The following is a 26,429-nucleotide window of genomic DNA, read 5'->3' as shown; positions in this document are numbered from 1 at the left end:
TTTGGAAGGCAGTTATTTGGCCACAGAGAACTAAGCTAACTATGAGGTGGTTTTCTGTGGAAGATTAAACAACCATTAGGTGGTAACAACTTTTTGTCACTAACATCTTCAGCCAGATTGGAGCAGGTGATAATCTTCATAGGCCTCCATATTTCTATGTATCTATTCTGAAGAAATGTTATCTTAATAAAGGCTTCTTTTATGTGTTTCTATAAAGGGTGTGCATATATTCTATCTGGCCAAGTATTTTGCATCTCCTTCAGCTAGCTCGTTAGCTTATAAGGGTTTGCCAGCTTTGTCAGACGGTAAAGTTATATTGTTAACCTTAGTTTGTACATTCAACCCCATGGTCCTTACATCTTCAGTGAAAAAATGTTGCATGCCTGCCAATGAAAACATACAATATTTTTCTTGCTAAAATGGTGATATTACCTCCAAAATTGTTAATAAAGGCATGTGCAAAGGCAAAGTAGTCCCAATACAAAGCTGCTAGAACTGTGATCATTCAAAAAAAATGCTTGAATAGGCTAAAGCTTCTATTCTTACCAATTCAACGATTATTTCCTTATTATTAACGGCTACAAAAATTGTTTCATTGTTCTTAAGAACACTTACAACCTCTCTGCTTCTATTAGCTATCTGGAGACACTGAAAGAGCCTGATACTTCCCTCCATTACAAGATGAGTTGCAGGCAAGAGGTAATGGGAAAAAAAGAAGAGAGAGACTTAAAAATACCTTTTTTACACATAAAAGTTGTATCACTGTACTTAGATATTAGAAGTATAATAGTCCATCCAGTGTGAATGTAATGATGTATATACCAGCCTACGGAAATATGGGCAAGTGGATAAGTACTACCAGTGCAAGCTATCTGTAGGGAAAGTGTCCTTGAAGCCTATGACTTCAGAACACTGTAATGCTAAGGTGCGATGGCTGCACTCAAACTAGGTCAAACTAGGTCAGAACAGTTTCAGTGAAGAACTCCATTTTCAATCTACACATTGTACAATGAAATTAAAAAGTAAGGGGAAGAGGAGGAAAATAAGTTAGCAAAAGCCAGCCATTGTCAGGGCCCGGTGTGCACCAAGAGAGTCTGCAACCTCTCACATCCTTCGGAGGCACCTGGCTGCCTCAACACAGGCGGGTAAGAAAGGCCAGCTCTGAAATGCCATCTACCCATAGCCATACAATGTTGGGTCAGGCTTAGGTGAGAGAGCGCTGTGGGAAGCCACATCAGGGCTCCCTCCTTCACTTGGGATATGCATTTATGGTCAAGGTCTTCATTTTCGGCCCTTGCCTAAGCTATGTCGCAGGTCTGCCTGCGCTCCGCCTTCTACTTGGCTGATCTTGACCTCGCCCTGCTGAATTGACTTCTTGGCTTGATCTTGGACTTACCCCATCACTACGGGCTTGCCTGGTGATCCACTGGATTGTGGCTGACCCTGGTGAGTGGTACCAGACCTGCCCTGCCTTGGTCGAGTCCTGGGGGACTGCACCCAAGTTGGTGAGTTCACTGCCTCTGCTTGTTTTGTCCTCACCCCATAGTTTCTGGCTCACTTTCTCTTCCTGCTGCTCTCAATTACCTCTTAATGTTCACTAGAGATAGGTCAGGAGAACAGGACTGTAAGAATTACAGACCAGCTAATGGCGCTTTGATAATGGAACAATTATAAAGTACTCACTTTGTATTCATCCAGAGGACAATAAGGGGATAAAATCAGCCAATGTGGATTTGACCAATACATTTCAAGTCCAGCTCTTCTACTTTATAGATGGAACATCCAGCCTAATGGGTAGTGGTTAACCTGTAAGTATGGTATAACTTCACTTTAATTAAGACTGTTGATATAGTTTTACTATATCAAGACATGAGTGGTATTCTCACATGAAAACTAAGAAACACTGGCAAAAAGGTGTTTTTATTAGGTAAGTGTTGAAAGCTCATATACAAAATAATTGGCTCTTCACTGTCTCAGACCTGAATGTGGGCTTATTTAATGTTTTAATTAACAGCCTAAATGATAGGTATAGGGAATGCTTTTATGTAACACTCTTTCCAAAAGAAAAACAGTAATTGTTCTAGGAGTTATCAACAGAAATATAGCATGTAAGTGAGGTACTCTGTTGTACTTGGAACTTGATATGACCTAAATCGGAACATAATGCTTCCTTATTTGAGTACCAATCTCAGTGTCAAAAAGGATTAGGATAAATTTGAGAGGTGAGCATGTGGTGAGAGGTTTAGAAAATAAGGCCTTTGAAGAAGAGTTGAAAAAAATGGATTTTTTTCTGCATGGGAAAGTGAGGATGTGGAGAAAGATGGGTGACATCAAATGTGTAAAGAATTGTCATAAAAGCATGGTAACCAACTGTTACTCTCTATAACATCAAGAACAGAAGAACAATTAAGCTACTTTCTTCATGGCAAGGTAAAAATCCATCTTAAATATTAGGAATAATTTTCTAACTACATTTTAGCACTAAAAGAGATTATTTACAGAATCTGCATTGCTGGACATGCCTAAGAACAGGCTATACAAATATCTGTGAGAGCTACTAGGTTTGATCCCAGAAAATGGAATTGATGTCTGGGATTATACCTAGCCCTACATTTCTACAGTTTCTGAGACCTCTATTGTAGCAAAGTACATCTTCATTTAAATGTGGTATTCTGTAATCAACCCCTGCTACACTATATTATTATCTTAAATTGGTCATTGAATAGTTTCCTAGGTAAGAAAGTTCAATGCATAATTTATAAATTATTTTGTACACTAGTATGTATATGTATGTATATGTAGTTTTATATTAATATGCATTTTCCGCAACCTGACTAAGAAACTCTCATCCCATTTGGCCAACTCATTGACCTCACTGTCTAAAAAGGCAGGAGAGAAACTACTTTTAAAAAGCAGTCAGCCCTAAGTGGAGTGAACTGTACACAATCAGTATTTCATAATCTGAAAGACCAGTTGTATTTACTGTTATTGCAATCACAATACAAAAAGGTATTCCCATAAGTGTTCCCTGGAACAGAGCAGTGGCTGTTAATACAGCAGCAAGATGGCCAATCCAAATTCAGGGCAAAAAGAGCTGGGCAATGACCCAAATATATATTCCTGAGCTATGAATCAATGAGAAATGAATGTTTTGGTTGTTTGAGATCAGCTCTCGCACAGAATGTTTTATTTTCCTTATGCCCAGCCTGTCCTGATTTTAAATGTATGCCAAAGTTATTTTTTATCCTTGAAAATTACTGAAAATAATTTAATTTCTCATGCAGAGATAAAGATGCATGCATATTTTATATTGACTAATATTTTTTGCTTTTTTCCAATGCTTTACTTAAAAGCTCATAAAACTGATGTTTGTGTTCTAATAAAAGGGAAAGCCCTTGAGACCTCATATTCCCTGTCTGCACAGAATTGCACAGATGAGGGCAAGCTTCTCATAAATCCCTGCAACCTGAAAGCTGTAGTAAACCTTAAGTTCTGGAAGACGGGAAGCGTCTGCAGGCATATGCAGCATCAAGGGATGTAACTCTGTTTACCTACATGCTGCAAAGAACCACATTCAGAAGGCAGAAGGCATCTGGCCAGGCAATTTGAGAAGCAACCTCTTCATGCAACTGTCTTGGCTTATTACCCACAGTCTTTTTTGTTATCTTCACTTTCATCATCAGGGTTTTCAGAAATGACTTAAGTTTCTGCCCAAGACGTCATCAGTGTGAAAAGCTACCACTTTGCTCGTCGTTTTCCATCTCTCCCAAAATCTTGCATGTCCCACGACAGGGAAGTTATTTGTGACCACGACAGGGAAGTTATTTGTGACAGCTTATGCCTCTTCAGTGTCTTCTCTGGCTGCTGTAAAGAGAAGATGATCCCTTCTTCCCTTTACAGCTGCCAAATTGGACTGCTTTTGAAAGCAATTTCAAGCCTTTTTTGCTGTGGAGCAGATGATCTGGCCCTAAACTTGTCATGAACTTAGGTTTTGCTTAACATTTTGAGTAGTGGGTATACTATAGCAATTATTTATGCTCTTTAAGCTCTTTGAAAAAATAAAGCACTCTGTAAGCATTAAACATCTGTATGTATGGCAACATGAGTGTTCCCAAGCGAATACTTGCACAATGTTGAAAGGCCTAAAACGAAAAGACTTTTAGGAAGCACAAGTAGAGAAAGCCACTATTTGTTTCAGTAACTCTGTATTTAACAGAGCATTTTACTTTGAAGTCATCAGCGAACGCAGGTGTGCTCCCTTTTCAGTATCCATGTCCTTCAAAGGCAAGTACACAGGAACTAGTTTTGTGCAGGAACAAATTTTTAATAGGTTTTAAAACAAATTCCCTCCTGCAGATTTCTCCACATAAGACTCAAACATATCTCTTTAGCACCTGAAGTGAGACGATGGTCTCACAATTAAGCAAAGCTGTGTTTTGTTATCCCCACTAAACTCTTGTTTATCATATGTAAACACTGAGAATGTAAGCACTTTCTTAATAAAAAACAGCATTTTGAAGCTGAAATCACCGGAGTGGCTCTGCATGCTGTAATGTTCAGATGAAATCTGAATCAGGGCAATTTTCTTCTGCCTGTCTAAATGCCATCCAGCTACATTATCTCTGCAGCTCTGAACAGCAACAGAATGGTAACTAGTAGTCTAGACTAAGATTTTTAAATGTCCAGAAAAGAGGGAAGGTGAAAATGTTTTTAGTTTGCGAATATATTGTATAATTTTATGTTAGAAAGAAGCCACGTACTGGAACCAAAAAAAAAGCACGTGAGTGGTCTGATGAAAATAATTGCCACTTAAGAGTTTTCAAGTCCTTTGAAGAGCTTATAAAATAGTATGAAGCCAGAATTTTCATGAAATTTCCAAACTGGTCATTGGAAGCTTGCTTTTATTATCAGACTTAAGTAGAAATGGCCAACACCTTTCTGGATCTTTCACTATTAAAAAAATAATTTGGAACATTCCATCCCAGGATTTGCCATAATGCTGTTAAGCTTTCGTTTATCTAAAGCTGACAGATACCCTGCTCAGATGGAAAGATTGAACCAGATGCCATCAGCATTTTCCTGACTTCTTTTGTCAGAAGATGGTAATCTCACGTACAATCTCTAGGATATGTTTCTTTTTCATCTTCTTCCTCACATCCTCTATGTTTTCCTTCCTTCCTTCTCCCAGGGAAATGTCCAAATCTGACAGGAGTCAGAATAAATCTTACAGTAACCCTTTTGGCATCTAAAATACCACTTCCAGCAATGGGTTCTAGTACAACTAGCGTCTCAAAGTGCTTAATATGCCTCTAATATGCCTGTGAAAATACAGAAAAACTTAGATAAAGCTGGAAAAGCTAAACTTCTATTGTTCTGTTCTGCATGACTTACCAGCGGCTGAAGTTCAAGCACCATTAGCAGTAGCTGTTTTTTCTTCACTTCTGATAGCCTTTGACCTCTTTCTCTCCATGTTTGTAAATTCTTCTGTTTCAATTTAAAAAAAAAATAAATTAATTGACTTTGACAAAAAAACAAGAGTTGCCAAGTTGAATTGCTCCTTTTCCCAACAAGGACATTTGATACCAGCTCAGAGGCTATCAGACAGGATTGTTCTTTTAAAACCGCTGCGTAAGTTTTTATATAGAGAGAATAGAATAGAATAGAATAGAATAGAATAGAATAGAATAGAATAGAATAGAATAGGTGTAAAAAAGCACTTATACGCTTTTTTTTTTGAAGAAAAAGAAAAGCTCAAAGGAAAAATGAAGTATTAAGAGTAACATCCATTTTTGAGCTGTAATTTTTTTTTTATCTTGCTAGAAATCAAAACATAATTGGCAATGTATTTAAGAAGATAAATCAAGCTTTTGGAAAGTGAGCTCTGGACTCCAATAATTGCCTCAGTCTTTCAGTTCTGCGTTCAATTCTGTCCCTATTTCAAGGTTTTAAAATACGATTTTTTTAGGAAAAAAGACCAAGGCACAATCATAAGTTAAGTGTTAGCAGCTATAAATGACCTCTAGTAGTTCAGTTATGACATCACATAAAATCCATGTTAAAATAGTGACCTCAGCACTTCTGTGTTTCACAAAATTCTAGAATTCTTCCATCTCCATTTTGTTGCTGATTTAAAGTGATATCCTGATAGCCAGAGCAAGGCTTTGCAATTCGTTTTAGAGCTTCCCTTCCCTGACTACAATGTACCACCTGACTTTATGAACCAAATAAAGGTGGCTAAATGGGAAAGCTCTTGTTACATTAACACAGGGATTTAGAATGACTATTTGGAAGAGCCGCTCCTTTTCTCCATTGATAATATAAAGAAGCTAGGAAGACAGACTCTTAATTAATTTCTTAGATTAGCTACCAGAAGTTAGGCACCGTGATAGTCTCCTTCATTCCTATTACTGCTCACTGCAGGATGTTCACCCGAGCTCTGAAGTAATTTAATAATTATGATGTAAATAACTTGGAGGTAGACGGATTTGAAAGGCTTTTTGTATTTATTACTGCTTTAGTTTTGTAGCTTGTGCCCTCAAAAAAATGACATGCACAAATCAGCTGTACGGTGCTGTGTTACTGCATGGAGTCACTAGACCGCAACGACGCTGTTCAGCAGGGGACCAGACATGGAAAATGAGCTATTTGGACAAAGATAAGGTTCTACCATAGCTTTCTAACAAAGGAGGAGAGGGAAGCAGGTAAAACACCTAACTACTTTCAAGACAGGTCCCTGTAAATTTAGGGAGAGGATTTTGCAGCACTTGCTGGCAGCCAGGCAACCACACAAGATGCCCTGCCTTGCCCTTTTTCTAAGGGTGTGGGCCTGCCACAAAGACGACAGTGGAGAATGATGTAATTCTGAGATATTCATCCATTCCAGACCTGCCTTTGCCTGTAAAAAGGTTTAAATGTTTTTTATTTCTTAATTTTGGGTTAATTCTGTTAAGAGGTTTTATGGCTGGGAGCTAAGTAGGTTTGTGGCATTATATTTGCTGGAAGATAATACAGTGATCACTGAATTGTACCTCTGGTTTCTGGAGACTATTCCCTTCATTTTATGTAGAGGTACTTCTTGTGTCACGAGACCACCGCATTTCTCAGCTACACAAATCTTAACACCTTACTTGCTTGTTTACATGGCAATTTAGAAAAACAGCCTCCTCTCACATGATCTTGTTCTAGCAAAGCGAGCTAGAAATGTGACATATAAAATAATTCACCAACACCGCTATTCTCTTTTAGATTTCAGAACAGCTCTTTTTCTTCTCACTCAGTCTCGTAAAAAATTATTGTTATTCTGAGGTCATCTGTAAATCAGAGTGCAGCACTAAAAAAATCAGGCTACATAAAATTAATAAGTTTTAACAGAAATCAGACAAATTGTAATTTTTTAATATAAGGAAGCTCCGAAGAATATATACATTTACTTTTAATACCAAATTTGCGTTTGGAACAATGCCCTTTGCCAGTCAGTTTTAATAGGAACATAGGATCTGCCATGCTCCATTAAGCCAATGATCCATCAAGTCCAATCTTCTCCACTCTGCTTGGCAAATGCAAGATGCTTGAAAGGAAGGCAAATTGCCCGTCATGCACTTGGCCAATTTTTCAATTTGAATAGTCCATTGTGCAAAAGCCATTCCATTCTTCATGTCAAGTCCTTGTCCCATATGGTTACAAATGTTAAAGTAATCAAGTGGCATGAATGACCCAATGTACTATTTTAATAATATTTAAGGCTATGTTTATGCTCTGATTGGGTCTGTTTCTCTTGAACTGTCAATTGGTTTTGTGTACAATGCTCCTCACATTCATTCTCATTACATCCCCTGTTTCTACTCTACTTCAATTCAGCAGCTGAGCACATCGATGGTATTCACAAATCCCCACAATTTTGCGTCAGTCTTAAAAAATCAGTTATGATTTTAAATAGCCATTAGACAATATTTCTATTAAACAACTTCTTGGTGCAACAAAGCAGCATGCACCAGTCAGAGCACCAATAGTGCTCCACTGAATTTTCTTCATTTGAATCATATTCTATTGCTGCATGGGAGTATCTTTTAATTACTGAGGTAAGAAAAGTTTCTAGTTTAGATCTCAATACTTTGCAGTTTTGACCCATGCCCAACAAATGCTAATGAATTGTGGGCTAAGGGACCTGGTGTGCTGTTAGATACTAGAAACCACAGGAAGGTATTTTCATTATTTCTTTTGATATAATTTGCCTATTTATTTATTTATCACTTTCTGGGCATAACATTTTTCTTTTCTTGTTCTCTGCTGTTTTTCTTCAGAATTTCATTTACCGTTTGAGGGCCTGGGATATATTTTGCAACGTTTTCACCTTTCTTTTCCTCTAGCTGTCTTGCACCTTGGTTATAATTTAGGAATCAGGGTTTGTCAAACCATCTCAGATATGCTGGTTAGGTCCACCCTCCTACATCAAGAGCATCTTATATTCTGTGCAACATACAGGTATCGGAAGGCAGAGCAATAAGAGAGGACTGGAAAGTAAGGTCAGAAGCAGCAATATAGTGACTGGTACATTTTATATATCTATTTATAGTCCAGCTTTATCTTGTATATTCTGTACTGTTGTGCTTCAAGGCTCTGCAACAGGGCAAAGGGGACTCTATGAGATAGTGTCTGTGTATCTGTATAATAAGCAGAAGGAAAAAACTTTCAAGATAAGTACATAAAAAGAGAAAATAAATGGGTCCTATAAAATACAGATTTTTCTTTTCTTATCTAGGATAGTTTGGGTAGAGCTTCTCTTTTTCAGCACTGCATGGCAGAGAGTATCTGAGGGATCTGATAGCTCTAAGGGACCATGGGAGACAACAAATGTAAGAATATAATACACGGGGGAGAGAAAGGTAGAGGAGACAAATGGAAGAAAAGTTTATACAAATCAGAACTTGTACAAGAACAGCAAGCTTTATGTGCCTGTTCACAAAATTCCCCGCTTATTTTTCTTCATGGGATGAAGAGTCAGGATTAACATCTCAGTTTGTCATATGGATCTTTCAGTTCCTGCAAAAGTCAAGGACACCCTAGTGCATTTTAACTGGATTTTATTTGTGGTTTCCACAAAACTGGATGCTGATTATTTAATTGTCTCAGCATAATCAGACAATGGGGAATCTAATAGGGCTACAGGTAGACATGGTTAAAGAAAGTGTCTAGTCCTTTCATTATCTTATGAACTCTGTTGTATTAATTGCGGGAGTGTCACTGGGAGAAAAGGACAAAAATGCCGATACACTCATGTTTGCTTCCTTCCATTCCATCTCAATATATACTTTATTTCTGCAGTGATGTCTTCTTTGAAGATGATCGAAATGAACTGTTGCCTCCTTGCCAAAATCTTTTTCATTTTCTCCTATCTCATTGGTTTGGGACAAGTCAGTGTATCACTGTTGGCCTTTTTAGAACTTTCCTTGTGTTCACAATCATTTTCACCCTCCCCTTTTTATAATGCAAATATATGTAACTGGGTGTCTTTTATCTGATACAAGGATCTTCATTACAAAGTGTCAAGAAGAAAGAACAGAGAAGTCAACATACATTTCTGTCACTCATGTATGAGTGAGAAACTATTTATATACTCATGTGCAATCAATCCTTTCCATTTGTGTCAGACAGAATGGGTAACATAGCAGATTCACTCTTGCTAAAAGGTTTGCTGAAATTATACTGAATTACACTAAGCACTATCTGAATCTGAAAATGGACTGTTCAAAAATGGACAAAGTTAATAGCCTGTTTTAAAGTGAAAGTGCCTCGACTGTTAAGATGTTAAAGGGCTCCCCTTCAATGGCTTATGATATAATTTCAAAAATAGAAAGTTTGAGTGTGTAAGGCTCTTGAAATTTTTTTTATCTAATACTGCAAATTAGTTATTTTTTGAGGATTACATATATAAAGGAGATTTTATTAATTTCAGAATCCAATTTTGGCCACATTTTTATTTTTTCAATTTTTAAAAATACTACTGTATGTCTTTTAACATGCTGCTTTTACAGGCGGGATGTAAATTTACAGTGTGTTTTTAACAAGCCTTTGAATAGTCTTTGGATCTCTTCAAATGAATTCCATAGGTTTCACATGATGCCCACATCAAAGTCCACAATGTGCAGATTCCTAATTTTCAAAAATCTCTGACTTGCCGGGCATATATTTCTGTCAATAGCTGTGTCATCTGATAAGGAAACCATTTGTATGACTTTTTCCTTATAGACTAACTTTGATGCTCAGTATTCCAATTTTTCAGTGTTTACTCTACCTCTTGCTGTTAAGATGAAATTTTATTTGAGCTTTCTATTGGTATCAAATCCCTGTGGTTTTTTTCCCCTGAATCTAGAAGCCTGGGGGAATGGGGGGATTTCTACACAAAGATTTAATTGTTGCAGGCAGTTTCTACACAGCAGCTATGATAACGTAATGAAAAATATTGCGGAAGATGCAAATACTTCTATTATGGACATATAAATGCTTTCTGCATGAAGGACGTATCCTTATGTCTGTCTGTCACGTTATTGCAAAATAGTTTGCCTCCTACTGCTCTTCTGCTGAATAAGCATCTCTGGTCTCATTTTCTGAGTTTTAATGTAGCAACTATAGTTGCTGTTTACTGATAAAAACCAGAACATGGGTGTTTTAAAAATTAATGCAACTTATGAAGGTCTCCTGAGATTTACTTTTTCTCCTTAATTTGACTGAGGTACCAGTCCATCTGGATTTGGCCGTGTTCTGAAACACCAGGAAAATTCCAGTTTTATTCCAGTTTTTCATGAATGAGTGTTACTTTTTTATTAAAAGCCAAATATGAAATTCACACTCCACGGAAAGTGGCTGTAACATTTCCATTCACCTGAACTCACCAAAAAAGTGACAAAATCCTTAAAGGTTTTTCCTTTCCTGAAGTCGGAAAGTGAAGTTGGAAATCTGACCTCCATACCTCTGTGTCAGCACCTGGTAACCCATGCCGGGGTACCACAGGGACTGCTGAAAGACAGCGCTGATGAGGTTCTGTAATCTTTCAGCCCTACAACCATCTTCCTCCCCAAAACACATATGAATTGAATGGGACATCTACCTCTTACCAACAACAACAGAGTTACTCTAGTTTTCACGGCAGAAGATATGGCATCTTCACTATGTTTTAAACTGACTTTAGGGAATAATTTATAAGTACTGTCACGTCTCCCTTTTTCCACACTTTCCCATTTTCCATCAGTCACTTTGAAGATTGTTACCAGTAAGTGTAATATCTTCTCACAGAAATATCATGTTTGGTTTTTTCCTCTTTCTGTTATTGAGCACCTCTCAACTGCTAGAAACTGGCATTTCCTCACTCCCTTTTCTGAAAAGTGGCTTTTCTTACATACAAGGCAGGAAAACTGTAACAGAAGTACATATAGGATTTTTTTTTTCATTTCACAACACAGAATATGTATATGGTATATGGGATCCCCAACACCTGAACTTGGCAGGAGTTAAATGCATTGTGTGCTATGTAAAAGCAGGCTCTTGGTATCTTGCGGCTGCTTTAATCAGACAAGTATAGAGCTTTACTGTGTCTCTTATATTGATTCTGATTAATTCCTAATGAATGTCTCTGAGAGCATCTTATTTCAGAGATAAGATGTGGCTTCTTCATAAGTTTATTATCAAGAGGCTTAAAACTAATCCACCAGTTGCCAATATTATCTCCTGGTCACTTGGGAATGATGATATTCAAAGTGCTCAGTGTTTCACTGTGCACTGAACAGCAAAGCATTTCAAAGTAAGAATTATTTGGTAGAGCTGGAAATCTGATTTTTGCCATACCAGATACTGAGCTGTTTTTTCATTTGGCCACAAATGACTTGGGAGCTCTGCAGGAGGATGTACTCCCACTCACAGCATAGCTACACTACTTAGCAGGATCTTCTTTTAATCCCCTCCCCTTGTAGTTGCCCATTCCCCCAATACAGCAAAGAAATGGTTTCGGATGACCCACTGAGTTGCTGTCACTCAAATATTTAGCACCCATGGTCGAGTGTTATCACCTATTGCACAGCAGCCCATGAAAGGCAAGATTACATTTTCAATCAACACTGTGCTGTGGTATTTGCTTCTCTTCCAACAAGAGGAATTTAATGCTTTGAGGTATGGCAAGTAGTTAGTACCAGAGGGTATTTATCCAAGGGTTCTGATGCTATTTAAGAAAATTAGGCTCTGAACTATGACAGAATCAGGTAATCTTTCAGTCAAAATCGCCAGACATCCTGGACAATGGAGCTTTGAATGGTGCAAACCAGGATGAAGGATTTTCACCTCCTCAGGGAGCCATGCTTGTCACTCAGATTTGTCTTTTATAATGGTAAGCGGCTGCTTAAATTTCTTGCTGCTAAGGTGTTACAAGGGAGAATGTGTCCACAAATTAAAATATATTATCAATTCAGAAAACAATGTGAAGAATCCACTTGGTTCTGGGTTTAAAAAATCACTGTGAACCATTTTAATTCATCCCATGACCTGTTTGTCTCTTGCTATTATTTTTATTATGTCCTGCTTCCCCTATCCTGATCCCCACAGTGACTCAAATCCTGCTCTCCCAATTAGAGAAAGATCAAACTGTGTCCAAATATATTCAGACTTAATTAATTGCACAGGACTGAAATCATTGACAATTTTCTAAAATAAGAGCTACTCTGCGCTCCATACACCCATTGCAACTCTCAGTCTCATTAATTGAAACACTGAACACATCCATTCAATACATGTTTTTATCAATCTGCAAGGGGACAGTAGGATGCATTGCATTTATTCGCCCATATCTGAAGCACCGTCAAAAAGAAAACTTAGTTGTTAAAGACGTTATCTTGTGACAATAAATTTACTTATCACATGGTTGCCAGCACTCTGCAATAGGCTAAGATTCATGTTAACATTTTCAAGGAGTACTGACTGACACAGGGGCAGGGAAACTAATTTAAGGAAGAAATTCCAGCCTTGTATAAAAATAAGTAAAGCAAATCTTTTCAAAGTAAACTTTTTAGAGTTTATAAGCTACATACAGTCCCCAGGACAATGTATAGATAAGGGAATTGATTCTGTAGCCCTTTCCTAGTAGCACTTCTGTTAACTTCTGATTTCTACTAGTGTGAGTGAAAAGAGAGGAATAAAACTTAATTAGCATAGGGTCAGGATCCTGTGGATTTGTTCAAAAGTGTGCAAAGACATTGGATTTGTTTAAAGACCTATCTGTCTTGCCTTAGAAAAAAAGGAAATAACAGGCACAAATATGTAAATGTACACACAGTTGCCACTTAATGCAAAAAAAAAAAAGGTATTTGTCCATTTTGGCTAGAGAGACATTTTGCAGACCTTTGAAAATGTAGCTAGTATCTATCTAGTGGTTTTATTGGCAGGAGACTTCAGTAGCCTTTTAATATCATAAAGTAGATCATGTAATACAACTGCAACACACAGCTCTGAGAGCCTGGTTTCCAGTATGTGATCTGACAGTATTTTATACCCACTCACTTTGCATGGGCCTGAATGGCTGCACAGTGTGCATGAAATTATAGGCTCGAGTCTCAGGAATTTATCTTTTCATCTCACTTAAGAGCCTTAAACCATAATATTAGTTCTGTGGCTGAGATCTGCTTACAGATCAGTGACATCACATCACTCCTCCTTTTTTCTTCATGCTGATTAACCTGTTTAGACTTTCACAGAAGTCCTTGATGTAGGAGCTAAATGTCCTTGAAAACACTGGGTTCTTGGCAAGTAGGCAAATTCCCAGTATGAGGCAAAGAAGGCCAATTTTGCTTTCATTACACTGTTGCTATTCCCACCAACTTCCCAATTTTCATGAAAGTAGTACACACACCCATTAGAAAAGGGTTCAGTGTACTGCACGACCTGGATTCTATTTCTAGCATTACCATGAGCGTCTTTTTGCCTCTCTTCACCCATCACTTCAAGCAAATAAAAAAGTTTTGTCTCTTGAGAGAAGATACTCTTACTTTTTTTTATAAAGCAGGAAAATAATGATTTGTCATAATCATAGGATATAAAAGGTTGTTCTGCAAGGGAAATTGTTACTAGAAGTTTCTTGGATCTTGCTGATTCTTAAATCTAAATCACTTAGTTTCAACAAGAAGGTCTTAGTGTCAACAATCCAATTTTCCACAGGCAGGTTAGATTTATTTTCAAATTAATGCTGTTGAATTGTACCTCTCAGAGAAATTCTGGTAAGAGAAAACCCCAGAGCATATTCATTAAATGACCTTTTTCCCCATCACTTGTCACAGTCTTACCAATTTGCATACACACTCAGTTAGGTGCCTCATAGATCTGGAAGGTATTACTGCTGTGCTAGTTCAGTCTGAGAATCTGAATGTATTTCCTGATATTATTGTACACTGAATGCCAGCTGTGCTGTTTTCATATTTCAGATCTTTACTCCATTCATTTCCGAAGTTAAAGAAGCTGAAAAAATGGTAAAGAGAAATATGGAACTCATGTTTTTGACAATATTTCAAGGAAATTTATTGCTGTGGGTTCTTTAGACACCTCATTTCAATTTAGAAGAGCTATTTTTTGATCACTCCCTTCCAGCTGAAGAATACTGCCAATAGAAATTTTAAAATATGAATTGTGTATTTCTCATAATTTTGAGGAGGACAGAAAAATTCCACCAGGGAGTAGTCAATCCATATAAACAAACCTCTGTTCCAATCCAATTCCACCCTGTCTTGATCAAGCCTGTCTTGATCAGTGAAATGCATGAGGGATTGTATTCTGGCTGCAATTCCAACTCGAACATGAAATACTTACGGCATTAAATCCATGTCCTAAAAAACAAGAGCATGAAGAATAATCTAGCACCTTCAGAAATATAATACTGTATCTGCTATATTTCACTATTTGCTGTAAGTCTTTCAGGTTTTTCTGTTCAGTCTCTGTCCTTACAGTAGCATACCTTTCACTATTTTAATCCTGTCTAAGCAACTTCCAGGAAGCAGTTTTCTAAATTAAAATGACATCACTTCAATACCCTGTAAATTCAAGTCAGTGTTCACAAAATGTACTAGATTGGCAGCCTTTGACTGTGAAGTCTTTAACCAGCTGAAACAACAGACGGCACAAGGTTCCCTGTATTGCTCTGCCTGGTATTTTAAATCTACTCATCCTTTCTCACTCGCTTTATGCAGTTTTGCTATGTTGACATCTATCTGATACTTTGATAACATTAAATATTTTTGAGAAGAATAGTGATATTTGCATTATTGACATTATTAATGTTTTCAAAAATGTGTAAATGACTCATGAACAGAAATCCCTTTTTGAGAACAATCAGCCATGACCAGGATTCTGAAGGTGCAATTTAACTACTATTAGGTTTCTCGCTTGTTCTGGTGTTTCACAAGTGTAGATTCATGCATCTTATTTGTCTGAATTTGGCACTTTGGAGCCTCAAGCATATCACCAAGACACAGCAATGTTTTTTAAATTCTTACTGTCAGGTAAGGCAGTGATAGCTGAAGTTTAACCAGACAAGGATTCTCACATCCCTGTTCCGATACCGTGTTCTGGTGGCAGCCTGTGGTAAATTTTCTGTACATAATTTTGTTGTGACTGAGATTGTTTCCCTCCACACTTGTGTATTTGTATTTGGAAATACAAGTATTTCTAAGACTGCAACCATACAAAGCACATTTGAGATTTGTAATGGATTCTTTTGTTGCCATCCTGGATGGTTTTCAGGTAGGATCTCCCTCAAATAAAAAGCAAAGGGGAAAATTTCTCCATTATTATTGTGCCGTAGGGCTCAAATGCAAGCAAGTGCTGGCCAAAATTGACCAGAAAGCAAGTAAAGCAGGAAGGGCAGGATGAAGAAAAGCACTTAATCTAAATGCACATTAGGAAACATTTATTTCAGCTTGGTGGCTTTATAACAGTGTGGTGAGAAAGAGAAAAGGATTTGGTCAGTTTTTCTTACATTAGCCTTTTCCTTCAGTATCAAGAAGGAATTCTCAGCTTCCCTGACAAATTTGACTGGCGTTTCCTTGCTAACATAGGCATTGAGGGGAATCACATTTGGCAGAAGTCCACATTGCAGGGGTATTGTCTAGTAGAAAAAGTGGCCTTCTACACAGCACTTATAGTGCTATACCATGACTTTAATAAGGTGTTTTTTTGCCACCGTCTCACGTAGAATTCTCAGAAGCAAACTACAGAAACAGTCTAGGTGAAAGTTCTACAGCATGAAATATATACTGATATATACAGTATTGTAATTACTTGGAGAGTTATCATCATTTTACCCCTCGAAATGGAGGGAAGTATCATGAAGGCTTCTGCAAGGATGACTTCCAAGTCAAGGATTATAAGTGACTTGGATAACTGAAGAGACAATAGTCATTACCTCTCATTGCAGAAATGGCAAACCAATCTCTATTTAGAAAATACTCAAATAATGAGAAACACAGCCCACAGAACATGTAATTCAAATTAGCGATGGGAAGCGCAACAGAAAAAGCAAGAATGTGACTTTCTTAAGACTAAGAATCAATATGAAACCCCTCTTTTATCTATTTCTGAAAGGAAAATAAACCATGATTTGTGGAAGCCTTGCTTTGAGTGTACATTGGGAAGCAAGAGCATTTCTCATCTACTTTCAGCTCTACTTTTATGTTTTGTTCTCAAGGGAAATTCTAGAGGCAATTCAAGGTCCATTCCTGTAGCCCACTGTAATAACAGAGGGGTTTTTTTTGGAAAAGGAATACAATATGGGCAGTATCATTTTTTAAGTCAAATGGCCCCTGCAAACATACAAGGTTTGATGCAAACAGATTGCTGCATGGCTATGCTCCAAAATAGATAACACTGATACCGTATGTATAATTAGACAACTAGACTGTCCTAAATGAATAACCCCAAGTACTTAAAAGTTACAGTAGCTATACTATATATTAGTTTCTTAGAGAGCAAAATTTGCTCTACCATGTACATAATTCCACTGAAGCTCAATGCGTTTTCACATGTGATGAAAGACAAAAAAACACTTCCCTAAATAATTCAAGACACAAACGAATTAAACTGATGGAAACAAAACCCAATTCTTTCCTCAAAGCTGTAGCTGAGTAAATTATCTCTGTGAAACTCTTGGTTGGCATTTCCTGTGCTTCACAAGTATGAATTTTGTACATATGGAAAACAACATAGGCAAAACCACGGCTGATACTGAAAACAGTGTACAGTGTGAGGTAACGAGCATTTTATACTAAGAGACTACTTAATGACGCTTGGCAGTGAGAATTCTATCTAAGCAGTCGTTCTTGGATTTAAAGTCCACTTTCTCTGAAGTAAGTGGAAAGCTTACATGAATTTTAATTGCAATAGGACCTGTATTTTTGAATACAGTTTCATGCAAATTTATACTGATTGCCACATAATGCTTCAAAAAAGTTTAAAGCAAGAGGAAAATGGCATCTCATCAGCATGTAGGAAAGGAATAGCTTTACTGTATATATAGTATATATATCTCGACACATGTAGTCTCTGTGTACCTACTGTTCTGAATACTCTGTGTATAAAAACACACATACCCTGCCTCGATTTTAATGGGGTTGCAGTTTTGGCATAGAATAATTTTTCCTATGGCATAATGCACTGAAAAAATCTCATAAAAGAGGTAATATGTCTCCATACAGCAAGAATCTTTGTGACTGATAATCTATAGCGTGTAATTAGCTCTGATTACACGCAATAGGCGTCTCAACATCCTCCCACTATTTTTTAGTTTGACACCATGCAGAATTAAACCAGTCAAGTCTCAGGCAGCAACGTCTGGAAGACTTTGGAAAGCCTGACTCGCTTTTATCATCGGTAAGTCAGTCAAAAAACAGTCCCTTTCCGCCTGAAAATTTTATCTTCCACCTGTTTCCAGCCCAGGGCGGGATATTTCTTACGATAACGATCGACCTTTATGGGCGGATTTGGCCGGGCCGTGCACCGGTTTTGGGCCATTTTGGAGAAAACTACTTTTGCCGGGACAGCGCTGCCGCCTCACGCCGTTACTGCTCGAGCACTCCGCCCTCCCTCAGGGCTCGTACCGCGGGCGGGCACCGCTGAAAGGCCTCGGTACCGTTCGGGTACCTCCGGAGGACGACCCCCTCCCCCCCAGCAGCGGCCATGCCCTCACCTGCAGGCAGAGAGCACCTTTTACCTCAGGGGCGGCGGCGGAGGGACACTTATAACGCCCCTGTGGCGGCAGCGGCGCCTCCCCCTCACACCCCGCCCCGGGCCCAGACGGCCGTTGGGCGGGCGGAGGTGGCGGGGGGGAGGCGTCCCCTCCTCTCCGGAGCGTTCGCCGCGGTAGGCGGCTGCTCCTCTCTGCCTCGGCTCGTCCCTCTGCCTCAGTAACGATGCTGTCCTAGCGAGGGATGATGACAGGGAGAGGAGAGGGGCAGAGCCGCCGCCGCCGGGAGCACTGTCTCTTCCTCGCCTCCCCGGCACTTGCCGGCCCCGCATCGCGCCGCCTTCCTGACGGGCGGCAGGAGGAGAGGGCGGAGGGGCGGCTGTGGTTTTATGGTGAGGGTTTTATCCTCTCCAGGTGCTCTGTCCCCCTCCGGGCAGGGCTGTCCTCCTCGTCCTCTTCCCGCCTCCTTCCCCACCACACACACTGCCGGACGAGGCCGGCCGGGAGCGGGAACAGCCGGCACCGCCGCCGCTGCCTGAGGGGACCCGGACCATGTCGAGCAAGAGCAGGAAGAGCAAGGAGCAGGGGAGAGTGACCTTCCCCCCGCAGGAGGAGGAGGAGGAGGAGGAGGGGGCAGAGGAAGAGGAGCAGCAGCGCCGGCGCCGCGGCTGGAGAGGCGTCAATGGGGGGCCGGAGCCCCCTCCGCCACCTCAGAGAGCCGTGAAAACCCTCCGGGAACCCTACGGCTACTACCCGCCCCCTCCCTTTGCCAGCACCATGTAAGTCGGGCCCCGGGGGTGGATTAAGAGGGTGCTGGACGGTAACTCGCCCGGAGGAGCCGCGGGGGGACCGGCCGCCCTGTCCCCCCGGCGAGTTGTCCCCCGGGCCGGGCAGCCGGCGCGGGGGGACCGGTGGAAGGAGGTGGGGGCGGGCCCGGTTTGCAATGGCTGAGGTGAGGAGAATTCGGAGAAAGTGCCGTGAGGGGATGGTCCGGTCCCTACCTGACCCCGGCCGCCCCGCTCCCTCCTCCCCAGCCCCTCGGCTCTGTTCCTTCAGGAGGCAGGCACAAGCGATTTCATCTCTTTCTTTCTTCTTTCCCCCCCCGCCCCGCTAGTGTCATAGCTGCCGAGAAAACCTAACTATTGGCTCAGCCAAGCTTTGTAGAGAACCCATTGCACCCTTCAGTACTAGCAGCGCTAATGCATCTCTCTCAATTTTTTTTTTTTATTTAAAATCTAGGCTGTGATAAAACCAGACTCCCCACAGAAATCTAGGACACCTGTGCGGAAAAGCCTCAGTTCTTGAGATGCATCTTATCCTGTTTGATGTTGTCTTTGGAAATTTCAGTTTGTTGTTGCTTAAGACTTAATCATATATACATATAAATACTGACCATGACTAGACTTACTGCTGGAGAAATAAATTCAATTTTACTAATAGGAATGTTAACTTTCTTTTCTCTGACTTATAAAATGTAGGTTGTCTATGAATTATTCACTTATTTTTATAACATGCTGTAGTTTAGATAGACTCACTTCTGAGGATTACTTGAGTATTTTATACTTTCATGATGATATTTAGTTCTTAATTAAATACTTTAATTACCAGATGACAAACACTTTATTTCAAGTTTTAAGATAACATATTCAGCATTTATAGAAGCAGCCTTAATTAAAATCACCCTAGAGACAACTGTAAAGTACAGAAGTAATTAGAGTAGCGCTTAGAATGGGATAACCACAAATAAAAGTGGTTTTTACCATCCCAGTGCAGAAATTCTTCACAAATACCTTGCACCCAGCAGTCCAGACTTCAAGCGAAGAAGTCTTTCGCACGTCTTTAGCTGTCTGAAAGTTAGTTGCACGTAAATTGTTTGTCTGGGCTCTCTCTGTAGTTGATGGGATGAGAGAGGAAATAACAGTGGGCAAGCCAGCGTCATCATTTATCTTCTTTCTTGAAGTGCCTGTCTTTCTCCATTCACCATAAAAAGAGCCTAGAGGATTAGTTTAGACTTGGACACTTTATTTTTAGACAGTTGAAGCTAGCTCAGATGAATTGTGAGCTACGAGTCCTCAACTTCTGGATCCCATTGAGGATAGTGTCCTCTTAGAACTGTTGGCATATTCCTTTCTTTAAGAAATGGGTATTATGCCACCAGGGACTAAAACTAGAGTTCAGTTTGCACAGCTATAGGCATGTGAGCCTGGAGTGAGCTCTGTCTGTTGGAATTACTTCCCAGTATATAATTCTTGTGATCCTGTCCTGGGAATCTATGACAGCAGTGATTGCGAGCCACTGCCCAGTGGACAAAGGGCTGACATTAATCATTGTAATAGGAGTGTATTGAACTGACAGGGCATTAGAGGCAAAAGACCCACATTTCCCCTGTTATGTGCCCATGGTCATCCTCGGCATAGCAGTGGGATTTTTCTTATGGAGTAACATTTTGTGTTTGGTGCTAATGCCTAAAATCACAGTGTATGTTAACAAAACAAGCAGGAATATCAACTTGCTCATAATGTGCTTGGATTGACACGCGTAAGGCTTCAGTGTGCACAAAGTGAGTATGAGAATCCTTGACTGGAGGAATTTGTAGTCTAAATATTCAGTGCTGACAAACAGTGCGAGGGGAAAGAGGCAGGAAGATGTGACGTAGTTTGCACAAGAAGATGCACTTAGTTGGTATTTGAAACGTCTTCACTCTGAAAGCTGTAACCTGCACAAGGTGCCTGTCAATGTACAGCTGGCTCCCTCCTGTGCCACATATTGCTGGAAAAAGTAATTAACCTCAGATTCCCACTAAGACTGCAGACTGGATGTAATACTTGTTTCACAAGGTACTATATGTCCCAGTGGGAAAAATGCGGACAAAATCTGTAAATTAAATGTAGTAGGCATTGGATGCCTGATTTCCTGGGTCTCTCTGAAAATCATGGCTTGGTTTCCTGAGCGGAATGACAGAACACACATAAAGGACTGAATGTAAAAGGAACTTTAAAATACTTTGTTGCCACAAGCCTGTTAACTTGGTTCTTTCCTGGTTAGATGTTTGCTTTTTTCTGTGTGTGCACGAATGGACTCCTGTCATCAAAACATAGTCCTTTTTTTCCCCTCAGGAATTCAAATGGTTGGTGTTTTCTGTTGAGGAGTTAGTGAAGAGTAATGGTAGGAAAAAGCTCTGCATAATTTGTGGGGCAGGAGGGGAAGAAACAAACTGCGTGTACACCTCCTGATAACCTTGTTGTGTTTTGTTCCATTTTTTGACTAATCCTTTCCAGTTCGGAGACAGAACTTCTGTGAGCTGACACGAGGGCATTTTGGATGATGGATTGTGTCCTTTCAGACCAGTGGGAGAGCATAGACCTGAGTCAGATCGTGCAGCTGGCCTGATTTATGTTCTGCTGTTCAGCTGAATTAGCCTCCCTCTTCTGGAAAGCCCAGGCAGTAGTTCACAGAAGGAAGTTCTCATTTCATACATTTTAGATTTGGTGCGGGGATTCCCAAATTGTGTGGAACATGTGCAAGCTTTGATGCAAACATGTGTGAATGTGACACTATTTTATACTGGTGAAGAAACAAATTTACCAGTAGCCTCTTGTGGCTGTAGCAGAGCTTGGAGGGGTGGCAAAGCCTTCCTTTGGGAGAGACAGGGAGGCTGGGGGAATTGCCCCTCTAGCACTGCTCGTGGCCCTGCACAGAGCCAGGAGCTGCGACCTCACGTGGAACAACAGTCTTTTGTGTGATGGCAACAAAACAAACATTTGAGACCACTTAGTTTAAGAGATCTCAGGAGCCATGAGCTAAAAGGCTGCTCATATGTATGTGCATGTCTGAGCACTTACTTTTGAGAGTAAGGCAATGATCATTCTTTAATTTTAAAACTGGGACGTCAGAGGTTACTTTTGGCAGAACAGGAGGCATAATCCGCATCTTCTGTGCGGCTGACACCAGTGGTGTTGCTTTTAAATGTGTGTGCGCATCAGTGTTTCAGTGATGTACCTATCTGAGCTGTCTATAATCACTGGACTCCATTTCCTTTTCAGGGCTAGAATAGAATAAAGATCACTGATGTTGTACTGCAGTTTAGCAGTGGGGTAAACTGCCTGCAAATTGTTGAAGCCATCTTCTATTGCATTTAATAGTTCAGGGAGAATAACAGTCTGTTCTTCAGTACAAATGTTAGAAAATGACTACAGATCTGGGAAGGCCCAGAATAAAACCTCTGTTTCTCCAACTTGTCTCTCTTTTTTTTTGTTGGTTTTTTTTTTTTTAATAGCTTATGCAGCTTGCATTGTTAAAAAATAGACTTGGAAACAATATTATAAATTGTTGTTTGACAATTTGAACTGCTGTTGACGAGATAATGAAAGAACACAGGGAATTCTCAGGTCAACTTTTTGTGACACGTTTCTGTCCTTATGCTAAAATTCTGAAGGTTTGAATGTGAAAGGGGATGGGTAGGCTAACAGAGCAGAAATCTGTAATTGAAATAATCTATGGTAGAAGCAGAGGAATCATAATGCTTACTCCAGTCCTTTGGAGTTGCTGTGCTGCTCAAATTTCTAACCTTGTACGTAGGAGTAACTGTCCAGGCAACAATACGATGCAACGTAAGGTCATAGTAAACGTGATGGATACAAAACACAAGACAAGTGGACATTGCTTATTTAATGGTAATTTTTTAAAAAAATATTTATTATTGCACATATGAAGGTCATACATTTTAGATGAAAATATTTAAGGTAAACATAAATATGTTGTAATGTGGAATAGTTTTTTGTGTCTTATGGCATTACCTGGTATATAACTAACCAGTTAGTTGATCAGAGTGTACCTAACATTGCTCTATCCGAAAGCTTGTGATACTTCTCATTAGATACAGGTCTTGAAATATGGTATACTCCTTTAGGAGCCATGGCCTTGCTAAATGTGAGAGTTCTGCTGCAAAGCTGAAATGGAGGTGTCATGCTTTCGTATTCTTCAGCAAGAGGTTGACTTAGGGTCCTGTCACATCTTGGTGGATTGTTAGTCATCTTATAGTAAGTCATGTTCATTTATGGCTATCACTGAAGCTACTGAGAGTTTGCCTAAGTAGGAAGCAGTGAATGAGACTTAAGCTGGCTAGTGGTAACTGTATACTTAAGGAAATAAACTTGTAACTTAACACCATCCTTGTTTTATACTGATGAATGAATGAATGATTCTGAAGGTTGGTGTACCAACCTGGAAGTTTCTGAAGTTCTTTCTTGCCAGTGAAGCTCTTCAGTTCCTCGAAACAAGCTGCCTACGTGGTGCATGCTCAGGGCCAAGTGACATGTGTCCAGATGTGGTAGAATTGGTGTACTTGTTTAACGTGGTTGCTCTTCTGTGCTTCCATCCTTCTTATTTGTGCTGAGCAGAAAACAGAGGTTTGAAGCTGTATAGACCCCTTGGCAATTTTTCTGCTGTGAAGTGTGACAAATAGCTGGGGGGGAAAAATGGAGGGGCTCAGCTGCTGCTTCGTGTCAGCAAAAGGGGACTGAATTGTGTCCTCTCACTCTCATAGTGTAATTATACAACCTGTGTACTAGGACTAGAACTTAAGATTGTGGTGTATCTCTGATGAAAAATTAACACTAAATAATTGGGCTTTTTTCTTACTTGGTGCTCTTGTGGCTTTTTTTTTGCTGTGTGTTCTACAAATTTTTATTTTTTTCTGTTCTTTCAACTATTTAGAACAGTTGGGAAGAGCAGCATCACGATTTCCATCTCTCTTTCCCTCTTTTAATGTAAGTTGTCAGCTCCTTACGGAGACAAGGTTGAGAATATGGACTTTAAAGGCTTTAGGAATAGAACACAAATAATTAATGCACACTTGGTTCTATTTTAATCGTATTTTTAAGCCAGTCTAATGATATTTAGAGATGTGACTTGAGATTTTGTTGTTTTAATTACTTCAGCTGGCAAACATTACATGTAAAATGTGCTGAAAACAGTTAAATAGTTAAAACTAAATTTTTTACCATTTGCTTCATGCTTTGGGATAGCTTGAAAATAATTAGATGTAAGAAGAGGAGCGCAGAAAACCTAACAGGAGACCTTGTACCTGATGCTTCTTGCTTGCAGTGTTCTGACCAGAGCTGCGCTGGCTTCAAGGTCTTTGAATTTGGTGAGGTAGGGAGGTATGGATGAACAGAACAGTCTGAACCTAACTGGTTGTGTGGTGCTATACAAGATTTTTTGCCTTTTTTTTTTTTTTTCAGGAGGTCTTGACAATATTTTAATCATTAAAATATCAAGCAACTTTCATCTTTATTTTGAGAAGATAGTACAGTTACTTCAAATATATCATTTCTGTCACAGGATTTATAGCGAAGGAAATTTTCCTTATTGGGAAGATATTCTAATACCACACCTTTAGAAGGATATATCTCTTTTTACGGAAAGTGAATGAGTCACCTCAGTCAGTGGGTTTAGAAAGAAAGATAAATAGAAAATAAGTGTCATATTTCAAAATATTCTGAAAAATTACACTGAATATATAGGGGAAAATGTATTGTTATATATTTCATAAAAGATAAATGAGATGCAGAGTGGCAATTTAGAGCCTTCTGAAATCAAGAAGTCAGTATGAGTCAATCTGTTCTCTGTCTTTTTTACTTTTTTTAATATACATATTTTTTCTTTATAGCTTTACAGTAAACAAATTTCTGTAGCTGTATGTTTTTAGATGTGGAGGAAGAATAGAAACATAACAGCATAGCAGACAATAAGATCTTGTTTAAAAGGTAACTGTGAAAAGACAATATTTCTGGTTTTACTTCTGATTTTGTTGGGGAATAAGGTAGTAGCATACTATGGCTGTTCGCCATGCGCGCTCTGGGCTTAAATCTTTATATCTGAGTACTCCCAAATGTGAAATATGCCCGAGCTTAGAGACATTAAATCAATTCTGTGTTTAAGAGAATCCCAAATCCCCTCTGTTATGCAGCCTTTTTCATAGACTTAGAGTACAGAAGTTAAAAAAAAAAAAAAAGATCCTGTCGTGTTTGGCAAAACGGTTTTGGCACATACTTCAAAAAGTCAATACCAGTTAGCATTGCTTGTACTGCAGTGCCACCCAGGTCATTTCTGGTAGTCCAGAAATACCAACCACAGATGAAAATGTAAAAATATGAAATGCTTCATCCCAGGAGAGACCTGCCCTTGGCAATGAGTATTACAATCCCTTCACTTGGTCTGCAATGGAACTGCCCATTTGTGTTAACTGAAATGTTCAAAGCATGGACTAGCTTTTACTATATTAGTAGCTGTGATAAAGTGATTAAGATTTTATGTTTTGCTGAATTTATTACAACTGATGCAGATAGCTGGAATGCCAGACATATTCTTATAACCTGAATGGAATTAGTTATGCCCAAAGGAAACCGTTAGGGCTAACATTGCTGCATATGGGGAAATCCAGTGATGTCAACAGGCATATTCTGTGCAGTGGAGATACAACTAAGCTCATTGTTGAAAGATCACACAAAAAATAAAGATGACTGCATTTAGAAGAATGTTTCTCAGGTTGTGGATTTGATCCAGCAGCAATTAGGATATGCAGCTTTTGAAGCTGCCTATGCAGGTTCCACCATGTTCACTTAAATGTGTAGTCTTTGTGTGCGCCAAAGGTGTGTGTGTCATTTTTCCCTTGGTTCTGTCCTTTTGCAGACTGACAGGGTTTGCTTTAAAAGGGCTGTTTAATATTATGTTTTGCCCTCAGCATTCATTATGTGGACCCACATCTCTGCTAATGCACATTACCTGGCTTTTGCACTGAGGGTAGAAGGATTAATTTCCTCTTCAGTTTTTTCTGTCTGGCCTTTTACTCTTGTATCGGAGTTTTTCACTGAAGTGAATAAATTAATTTTCACAATGCTCTTGTAAAATGGGAGCCAGCTGCTCTTTTTTTTTAGATGAGGAGCAGAGACACATAGGACCTAAGGACCAAATTTGAAGTTTATAGGGCCTGTCTCTATGTAGCTTATCTATAGTGTTATATGTATTCAAAGCACACCCTCCATTAACTCCTATATTGTTCCATCAGCTGCAGTGGTGTTTCTGTGCCCATCAAATCAGCTCAAGTGATCTCTATCCCTCGAGCTAATGGATTAACTGATAGCAGCTGGAGGCTGTCTTTCTCAGTATTGAGCTGGACTAGAAAGGAAAGGGAGATTGCTGATAGGTTTCACATTTATTTGCA

General features: G+C 39.4%; 1 protein-coding gene and 1 long non-coding RNA gene across 4 annotated transcripts in view; both read left to right on the top strand.

Moving 5' to 3' along the window:
* Positions 1–910: 910 nt before the first annotated feature.
* LOC128910047 (uncharacterized) lies at positions 911–15,224 on the top strand. The gene is made up of 3 exons (XR_008466590.1): positions 911–1,505; positions 6,519–6,660; positions 14,457–15,224. It is a non-coding gene; the product is annotated as an uncharacterized LOC128910047 (long non-coding RNA).
* Positions 15,225–17,806: 2,582 nt separating this feature from the next.
* The window catches only part of TRPC3 (transient receptor potential cation channel subfamily C member 3), a 39,893-nt gene continuing 31,270 nt past the window's right edge, over positions 17,807–26,429 (top strand). For 2 of the 3 annotated variants that reach the window (XM_054202845.1, XM_054202847.1), the window contains exon 1: positions 18,333–18,984. In XM_054202845.1, the coding sequence (XP_054058820.1) occupies positions 18,758–18,984 (227 nt within the window). In that variant the 5' untranslated portion in view covers positions 18,333–18,757. Of the gene's footprint in view, positions 17,893–18,332; positions 18,985–26,429 lie in introns of those variants that run through there. The other variant, XM_054202846.1, reaches the window with a different exon arrangement.

The sequence above is a fragment of the Rissa tridactyla genome, chromosome 5 (assembly GCF_028500815.1).
Source record: "Rissa tridactyla isolate bRisTri1 chromosome 5, bRisTri1.patW.cur.20221130, whole genome shotgun sequence".
In the NCBI taxonomy this organism is placed as follows: Eukaryota; Metazoa; Chordata; class Aves; order Charadriiformes; family Laridae; genus Rissa; species Rissa tridactyla.
Note: the sequence above shows the minus strand (reverse complement) of the source record. Positions and strands in the feature narration are given on the sequence as shown.